The sequence below is a fragment of the Plectropomus leopardus genome, chromosome 16 (genome assembly GCF_026936395.1).
Source record: "Plectropomus leopardus strain MGB_pleo_1.0 chromosome 16, ASM2693639v1, whole genome shotgun sequence".
Classification (NCBI taxonomy): Eukaryota; Metazoa; Chordata; class Actinopteri; order Perciformes; family Serranidae; genus Plectropomus; species Plectropomus leopardus.
The window spans coordinates 21390845-21400755 of NC_142191.1; the positions used below are offsets into that span (position 1 = coordinate 21390845).

At 37.4% G+C, this 9911-nt stretch overlaps 2 protein-coding genes across 3 annotated transcripts in view; one reads left to right on the forward strand and one right to left on the reverse strand.

Annotated features, from left to right (window-relative positions):
* The window catches only part of syne2a (spectrin repeat containing, nuclear envelope 2a), a 113415-nt gene extending 108535 nt beyond the window's left edge, over positions 1-4880 (reverse strand). Inside the window, exons 1-2 of one of the 2 annotated variants that reach the window (XM_088089049.1) lie at positions 3628-4880; positions 3196-3300 (exon numbers count right to left, since the gene is read on the reverse strand). In XM_088089049.1, coding sequence (XP_087945175.1) covers positions 3196-3271 — 76 coding nt within the window. In that variant the 5' untranslated portion in view covers positions 3272-3300; positions 3628-4880. The remainder of the gene's footprint in view (positions 1-3195; positions 3301-3627) is intronic. The other variant, XM_088089048.1, reaches the window with a different exon arrangement.
* Positions 4881-5457: 577 nt separating this feature from the next.
* atp5mj (ATP synthase membrane subunit j) lies at positions 5458-8463 on the forward strand. Its single transcript, XM_088089686.1, has 4 exons — positions 5458-5603; positions 7183-7306; positions 7583-7603; positions 8328-8463. Exons 2-4 carry the CDS (start codon positions 7183-7185, stop codon positions 8339-8341), a joined length of 159 nt encoding a protein of 52 aa, XP_087945812.1. The 5' UTR covers positions 5458-5603; the 3' UTR covers positions 8342-8463.
* Positions 8464-9911: the final 1448 nt, after the last annotated feature.

The window sequence follows — 9911 nt, forward strand, 5'->3', positions numbered from 1 at the left end:
ATCTAAAATGTTGTGGGGCAGACACTGCATGAGGTTGCAATTATTGTTTGGTACTTTAAATTGTTGGTATGTATCTGTTGTGCACATGCACTGTGCCAAAGACTTCTCCGATTTCAGATTTGTGGTTTGCTTGATTCCCATTAATATGATTATTGATCACTTCTCATTTTGGGTTACACTAGTAACAGTGTCACATGCATGCTATCATGTTTTGCAAACAGTGAAAAACCACAGTGTTACATGATCTAATGAACAAACCACACAAATGAATTACCAGACTTTCTCTGATCTTCCATGCCTGGAATATGTTGCTGTAAAGTCCATAATAATCCAGAAATGCCGTAAAAGCAATAAGAACCCTGATCCCAACTGCAGGCAGGTTGTAAGCTACTCACCAACATCAGAGGACAGACGGACATTTCGACCCTCCATGCTTATCACGAATAGTCTATAAATCCGTGCATAATGAGTGAAGATCCTGCTTTAAACAACATATAACTGCCCTCTCTAACACAACGTGACCCAGAGAGGCAGGGGTCCTCTTTGAGCTTGGCTACTGGCTTGGATCTGGCTACAAGACGGGCCGGCTTCCAAGACACTGACAGACATAGACACTGAGGCTGACACACTCAGAGCAAATATACATAGAGACACGCTCACAGCCATGATGAACTCCCACACGGACACACGCATATGGGATTTAGGGCATATATGGTTCTAGAGAGGTACTAGACCAGATCTTAAGCTTCTATTGCCAAAACACAACCTTTAGTATATATAACATTATAAAGGCTTTCCTTGTTACAGTGCTGTGGAAGTGACAGGAAGAAAAATGAATGTCGTTTCAGAAATCACTTTTAGCTTGAAGGGTATATTGACAGGATAAGTGGAGCCAATAATCACCCGGGAACAGATGGATATTACTACTTTAATTATATTGTTCATAGAATATTAATCACTGTATCCGACAAAATGTTGTTCGTGATAATAATTCTGCGTTTGTCATTTTACATTAACCTTAAACCTGCGGTAAATAAAGGAGCCGTGTTTTTATTCACAGGCAATCTGGGAAGCACACAGTCACTCTCAGATTTATGAACTGGCACATGCAGATATGTGCTATTTGTTTAAAAGCGTGTCATGGCAGGAAACTCCTGAGCAGTTTAATCACTCCACTCCACCCAAATCACCTGACATGCCCCACACAAACAGCAGTTAAAGGCTTCACCATATTAACAATAACGTCCTGCTTCAGGCCATTGCCTGATGGCATTAGTCAAATATGTTTTTTTCAGGGCAAATCCCGATCATGGACCTTCACACATGTTTTCAACAAATATAGCGCAAACACAACATGGTGACGTGAGAGAACATATATGTAGGACTATTAACTAAGTAAATGTCAGTTTTAATGAAATACTTTACTCCTACAGTCAAGCATTTGGCATTGTTTTAATTTGGTGCATTGTCAAACTGCATGTGTCTGATATGCCCTGATGTACGCTCCTTTTTTAAAAAAAAAGTGCAATTATGTAACTGATTACAAACACTGTAGAAACTACAGCTGTATTTAGAAACATACCATCCCACGGCATTACGTAATGACAAATTTCTGCACATCTTGCCATCAGATAAATATTTTTACCTAACATAAGACATAGTAAAATTTATTCCTTTTAATCCATGCAACACTTAGTTCAAGAGATAAATCTTCAATAAAGACAAGATTTGCAAGATTTGTCTTTCAAAGATGAGAAAACAAAATTGGGAGTGCCAGCATATTTGGTAACAAATTACTTGCCCAATGAATAACTATAGTGATTGTAGAGGTTATATTCAATGACTAGTCTATAGCCATCATCATCATTATTACACATAATTGCGCCTTGTAATGCACTGTGATTAAAAACCAGTTTGACGCGGAAATTAAATGTTTCGTCAAATGAATGATGGAGCCACATGCAAGCTTATTGGTGTGAACCAAACAAATTTCCACATGAACAACGATATCATTCATTGTCTCTTCAAAAAATAACACATGTTCTAAGATACTGTGAAACACAAATGACAGAGACTGACCCAAATTAAAGAGAATTGAAATTGAGCAAATATGCATTATTTCTGTTAGTTTAGATTTTTAAACCAAAAATGAGTTATGTTTCAACTCAAATTCAATTGTGAAAATAAAGAAAGAAGCTGCATAAATAACACACTGGATTTTGTCAACTGGGAAGTCCCCTCCTCTGTGTGTGGAAGGGATACAGCTGTTAACTAGATTTTTCAAAATCCCAGAAAAGCCCTAAAATGTCATGTCATGTTCACACATACACTGATCAGGCAAAACATTAAAACCACTGACAGGTGAAGTGAATAAATAAAACTGAATAATGCCATTGGGGAGTGCTATTTCCATGAGGGGGGTTACTTGATCTGCATCAGTGTTTAGGTTGGGTGGTGTGTGTCAAGTGGCACCAACATGGATGCCAGGATCCAAGGTTTCCCATTTGAACATTACAACATAAAACACAAAACTGCATCATTTCTGGGCACTAAACAGACAGTCTACCTTTTGAAACGTGGATCAACATCACTTTTCTTATGCTGCATTCAGACGTCTTTCACAAGTATTAAGTAAAGCAAGTCCTAAATAAAGTAAATCTATACAAATATACAAAGTAAATGTAACCTTTGAACCCTCAGCAACTTAGCAAGAAATGTCAGGCAAACTGCAAGAAACTAGTAGATTTAAAAAAAAATATGTTATAAAAACATCAGGAAAAATGTCCAGAGAACTATATATTTCTAATCATCAGAATTAAATATTTAATTTTTTTTGTGTAGAATTAGCACATTTTTGGCAGTTTTTTTTAAGGTCATTTCATTGTTTTTGGTTTTTTTTGTGGATCTTTTGTGTTTTGTATTTGGGGTTTTTTTACCCATAATTTTCTTCGCTTTTTATTATTAATTAATGTATGGGTTATTTCTTTCTAAGTTGCTAATTGCCTTCTTACCATGTTTTTAAAAGAAATCAAGCCAATGAGCCCCAGTTTCAAAAGGTTAACCTGCCTTTTAAAAAATCCAAGCAGCAACATGTTAAAATTTCTCACTAACACGTCATAGTTTGGCCACTACTGTGATCCCCCATTCAACACATCACATGTTACAACATGTATAAAAGTACAGGAATAGACTGACCTTGGAGGAGCATGTGCACGTTGTCAATGTCCAATGGAATGCCTCCATCGTCTTCCTCTGCTCCACCTGAAGCCATGTGGCCTCCAACCACAGCACGTAATCAACCTCAGAAAGGTCCAGGAGACATGGATTAGTAAATCATCCACTCAAGACAAATCCACAAAAACTACTGAACCAAACAATGAAAAACTACAGTGTTAAACTTTCTTCCTCAGCATTCAAGCAAGCCGCCTCTCTGTCTGATCAGTTAAAGAACACACCCATCCACATTCACACATTACCGCACACTCAGACACAAGTACACACATGCAAACACTTAGACAAAGACCTCACAGAGGAAGAATGAGCAGGCTGTGTGGAAAAGGCCAGTGCCACAAAGCCATAACTGAGATATTCAAAAATAGACTGCCTGGTGACAAATCTTCAACATACCTGTAGCAGGGCTGTCGTCACTAGCGACAGCTAAAGCAGACTGCATTAAGGTGAAGAACCCAGTAGAGTGTAAACAAATGATGTCCTCAGCTGTGTCCTTTCATATTGGCACAACTCTGCTATGATTGACTGTGTTGATTCCCTTCAAATGGGACTTGGCTTTAGGTGCTCATAAATGAAACAAGGTGCCTCTTGCCTATTGGAGTGTGAGGACAAGCAAGGGTGGAAAGTCCCGCCCACGTTCACAGCAGGCCCAAACCACTCCTGCAAGCTCTCGGGCAAACTTAATATCCTTTGGATAAAAAGTAATCACATGCTTAAGAAATACCAGTCGTTTAGTTTGTTTTTGTTTCCAAATGATATTCTTGCTCTTACTGTTTCAAGAAACAGAAATTTCAAAAATTCCATTTACTGAGAAAGACGTCAGTGCATTAATGTGAAACTGTTCCTTTTGGTTCCTTTTCGGGGTCATGCTAACTCATGACTCTGCAAAGCACAGTAAATGAAAAAAAAATCTGCTTTTACTTTCTCAGTCAGTTTCACACAGAGTTATCATGCTCTTTTTGGGATTTTCCATTCATCTGAGGAGAAACAGGGTGCAGCCACCGTGGAGCATGTTACCCAATGCCATCTTTACCCTTGAGAGTAGTGCCAGTGTTTTATTTGTTGTTTCACTATGGTGAGCAGACAGAGCCGGTGGACAGTCTGTGTGCCACAAAGCAGCTGCACCCTCACCTCAAATTCCCACTTCTGTTATGGCTGTGGCACAAGGGCCAAAAAGCAGAACAGGATCTAAGACTGAATTGTTCCTCTGGGAAATCTAAAACTGTGTATTGCACAATGCCAAGTAAAAAAAACACACTATGATAACAGCGTGTGATCGAAATTGCGAGTGAGACAAGGTTTTTTTCCATGTTTAAAAGGTTATTGTGGTTTATGTGTATTGTGTGTAGAGAATGTGTCTCAGGTTGAAATGTTTAAAAAATGTGACGCTCGTCAAACTCCTAGTTCCCTGACATGTCAATATTTCTTGCTTTTTTGACTAATAATGACTTAAGTGTGCCACCAGAGACATTATAACATTTTTCGATGGTCAGTTTTTTTTTTTTTTACGAAAGACATAGAGCCAATGTGCAAACACAAGATGAAATCCAGAAACTCCTGTTGACAGGTTGTTGGCCTCTGACTGCTACACAACCTCATCCTGCATCATAAAAGTTTGCAGTTAAAAACCAAAGAGCTTTGGAACGATGGCCCAGCGTCAGGAATATTAAAACACTGAATCTCCAATTAAAAAAAAATATGTATGATTGTTGAAAATAGCGGGAAAAAAAGTTACTAAAAATATCAGAAAAGCTCATCTCCGATACAATATTCACAGTAAGTAAACTACTGCCAACTACAGCTGCCAGCAGTTTAACTGTAATTTTATGGTAAAATTTGTTATAGTGAAAATTGCTGTAACAAATTTTCACAAATACAGCCAAAATTCTAACAGTAATGTACAGTTTCCAAAAATACAGTAAAATACCTAACATCTTTATGCTTTTTGGAGCCAATATTACACTGTAAATCTCAGGTTGTACTGTACAATACTGTAATAAATTTAACGGTAATATACTGTTGAAGTGCTTTACAGAAGTGACACTGTAAAATAACAGCAGGATGCTGGTAACTACAGCTGCCAGCAGTTTACTGGGAGGTTTGTTTCTGTGTATTTATTCTATAGAATATAATTTTGGTTATTAATTCTGAATCTGTGAATATTGGCATTCATGGTAAAGTCCTCAGGGTGGAGCCAGCAGACAGACAGACTGTCATTTAAGTTTATGGTGGACTTCCGTTTGGTGGCGCTACGTACCCGACCTGTCTGAAAAACGTCACAGCGGAGCGTAGAAGAAGACTTCCTCCACGACTTTGACGTTTAGCAGCAGCGGCTGTCCTGACCTTCTCACTGCAGCGTGACAAACTGAAAGGTAAGACAAAAGTTAACACTTATTTAGTCAAGTCACGTTATTCACAACTAAAGACAGTCTTTTTCTCACTTCGAGTATTTAAAATAAAGCTATCATCTCTACTTGCTGTGGTTGTGTGTGCTACTTTTGCAGGTGTACTCGGCTAGCTAGCTTCTTGTTAGCTTCCTATCTAGTTCTGCAGTTGAGGCTATGCTAACACGCTAACTAGGAGCCATTCATTGATTGCATTAGGTTACAAGACAAGTTAAATTAGCGCAATATTTATTTCAGCTTTGTTTGCTTTTCAGTATTATCTTCCTTGGTTTAACCGACACATGTAACACTAACGGTGGCTTGCACAGATTGGAGTTTGTGATGTTAGCACCAACATCAGCGTTAGCCAACAACGTTATGTTATCTTTAGTAAAGAGAAGTTATTGGACTCGTCAGTGAAAAACAGTGTCTCTTATCCCACTGACAGTAGGTTTAAAAAGTGAAATGGTGCTTTTTTTACCTTTTCTGTTGATCACTGTTGCTTAAGTAACCAAAGTCATTAGTGAGGCCTGAGGGTCACGGTAGCATTCAGACAGCCATGAAGAAACCAGTTTGTAAAACTTTAGCTTCAGTCTTCATCAGCGCAGCCGAACATCTTACATGAATTATGCCCAAAGTATGAACTGTAATGATGAATTAAATATCTGATTGTAGTCCTGGTAGGATAGTTCAAGAGCAGCACATCAGTTAACGGGTAGAATTGTGAATTAAAGGAACATTGTGAATAATATTGGGGGTTTAGTGGCATCAAATGGGGAGGATTACAGATTGCAACCAGCTGAAGCTTTTACTGAATAGAGTTCCTTCGTTTTTAAGGAAGGTTTTTAGTATGGCCCAAATTATTCACAGATGCCTCTTGCTCTCCACAACTAATGGACCAGGCAAAATACATGAATAAAAATACTGAATTAAGTAGTTTAACATTTTAAATAAGGGTTTTTATGCCTCTGGTTGGCATGTTTGACATGGGCTGCATACCTAGCACCTAATTCTGTGTTTTTCCCTGATAATTTAGGAGATTTTACCAAGAGCTCAATTATTCGGGTGATGTAAACAAGTAAAAACACTGACAAAAGCTTTTTCAAGTTGAAAATCAGTGTTTCACGCATGCTGCTCATTGCAGAGGGACTGCTACCTACAGTGGCCAACCCAAAAACCTGAATAGCCCTATCTAGAGCCAGTGTTTATTTTGTCCTTTCAGGGCTACTCTAGAAATAAAGTGGTCCAACATGGGGATCTTTGAAGATGAGAAAGATCTTTTTTTACAAAGTTATGAAAAAAGTATTATTCTTATTTTCAGGTGATTATACGTTAAATAAAATCTACTTATATTATAATTCATTTTGGTGAATATATTCAGCTAAATCCTACACACTGGACCTTAAATATAGTGTGACCTTTCTCTATAGAGGATAAATGACTCTTTGGGCTAGGTCTACTAATGTTTCTGTGGTATTTCCCTAATAAAGTGCTATTTGAGGCCGTGTCATTGCTGATTGAGTACATGAGCACTGGCGTGACATTATGCTGTTGTTTTCCCCCACAGATGGTTGCAGGTTCGTTTAAAGTTTGGTGGTCCAAACTGGGCCCTTACTACAGTAAGGCATATCAGGAGGTTTGGCCGGGATTTCTCATCACGGCGTACTTTTACTACCAGATTTCCTATGGAGGTGAGTTCAAGCCTTACTGATTTACATAGTTGCAATTTTTTTATTGTTATTTTTTTACATAAGGATTATTACATCTGCTTCCAAGTTTTGCATCATTGTAGTTGAAATAATGTTAGTGGTTTGAAGAGATTGAGATTGTAAAGAAAAAAGTCTTTGACCTTCATAGTGCTGAATGAATATAAATGCAAGCAGCTTTAGTTACTGAGATGTTTTAAATGTATGGTGTCTCAGTGGTTTTGGGTGACTAATGTGCTGTCTGCTTCTTTGTTATTCCAGGCAAGAAGGCTGTGAAGGACAGTAAGTGGACAAACATTAAATCTAATCGTTTTATTTAATTGGGTTTGGATAATGATAACTGTGAAGCATTATTAGTATACCGTCAGATTTTGCCCTACCATTGGTAGAAGCCGCCATGGTCCCCTGATCTCTGGGTTTATTGGCCATTGTGGGAAATTTTGCAAATCAACGAGAAGGACTAGATGGCAAAATTGGATTTTTTTAGGTTATTTTTCACTAAGTTATGAGCTATTTAATGTGCTGAATTAGCTAAACAGATGTTCCTGTCATGTTATGTTATCTATAAGCAAAATATTCTGCAATATGCTTGTAATTAAACCTTAGATTTAAATGTGCTGAAGAGAACAAAATTATAAGCAGTAAAACCAAACTTGCATACTCATTTTATAAAATAAAAGGTTTTCCTTTCAAACACGGTTAGGTAAGACACAAATTATTAGCCTCTATGTCCTGGGACTCTGCAATCATCATGTTTTTTGTGGTAATGTTTCAGCAGTGAACATGAGCTATGCTGTAGGAAAGCAGGTTCTCATGTCAGATGTTGTGCAGCTACATGTCTTTTCCTCTAGATGTCACTGACAGTTCGCTAATCAGGCCATTACTGGCCGATGTTTTGCTGCTGCAAGAAATGTATTAAGGTCTGGCCATGTTAGGTCAGACAGGGTTTATTTTATTGATTTGTGTCCTTAAACATGTCATTTATTGTGCCTCTCTCTTTTTGCAGAGCCTGCCCATTAAGTTTTCCACCAAGCCCACCACCCCTCCCACCTGCTGTGAAATAATGCCCAGCTGTTTGTCCGGAAGTCCAGCTTCATATTTGAATTTTTGTTAATATGGATCAAATAAAGTTGTCAAACTTCTACCATTTTATTATCAGCTTATTTTTGTTAAGTTGTTGTAGACAGAAAAAGCTGTTATCAAAATGTAATCCTAAAAGGTGTATGAAAATTTAACATAATATAAACAGTATGCACAGATGGTGTCTCTATAGAAAATTTCTGTAAGTTGCCAGATGGTCAATACAAGGATGCTTACTGTTAATCGTGTTAATGATTGACTGTTGATTTAGGAAAGAAGAAAAAAAATGATAAGGAAAGCTAATACAATACAATTCTCAATAAGGGGCTGCTTGTTCTTGATGAAAGGGGTGGGGTTAAACTCGGAAGGACTTTTATGGGTTTTTTTGTTTGGCTTAGAGAAAGGACATATAACTTTAAAATCACTGTATTTATATAAAATAAACTCTGAACCCTAAGTTCCGCGAGCAGGTTTGAAAGGCATGTTTTCTTTAAAAATCTCCAAAATCACACCTTTTATCATAGTCTGAAAATGTAAGAACATTTAGTGATAATATTTGAAAAAACAATTGGAGGGTATTTTCAGCTTTTGGCAGGATCAATATAAAAAAAAATCTGTAATATATTAAAATGAATAAAAATAAGTCCTCTAACAAATTAAGTACGGTCCCTAACTTTGAATTCATTCTATAATGAATTTATTTTAGATTATATGGTAATTTTGACACTAGTAATAAACTGAGTGCGCTATTTATAGCCAATGAATCAGGGTTTGAGTTAATGTGTAATCTAATTAGACACGGCCCTGCCATATTAGGTGCTGGGTGGGTGTTGGTGTGGTTGGTCATTCTGGGAAGCCAGACATCCCTAATTTAACCAAGTATTTGTGATGGGGTGAGCCCAGTTGATGATAATCTGCAGTCACATATTCAATCCTATTACTTGTACATTTTTAATATATTTTGAATGGTGCTCTAAAATATGGTATATTTAACATCAGTTATATCAGTTGTGATCCGCTCTCTCTGAGTTTTGGCACAAAGGACTGTAGCATCACAACTGGTTTGTTGGCAGAGATCGATAGCAAAATGAATCAGTTTCTGTTTACAGTTTAGTTCATTGAACTGAGTGAGTTGACCAGATTTCTGCCTGAGGGTCAGAAGTTTAGTGCTGGGCGAGGAGGTGGATAAAATGGCTCCATTTCTGCAGCATCACTACTACATGGGTGCTAATGAGTGGACTGATACGAAGTGTCAATACTTCATACACACCTGCACACTTCATGTATACAAGATGGTATACCTCCCTTTTTTAGCAAAGGGTTTGAAATCAATATGTCAAATCTGTAATACACTCTGAACATACTGCAAAGTTTTCTTGTTCTAACACATTTAGTTTGAAACTATAATTCTGTAGCATATAATTAATTGTATACAAGTTAAAAATAAAAGCCAGCCCAAAACAGGCTTAGGTGACTCAAAAAATATAAACATTTTATTACTCTTCCAAAT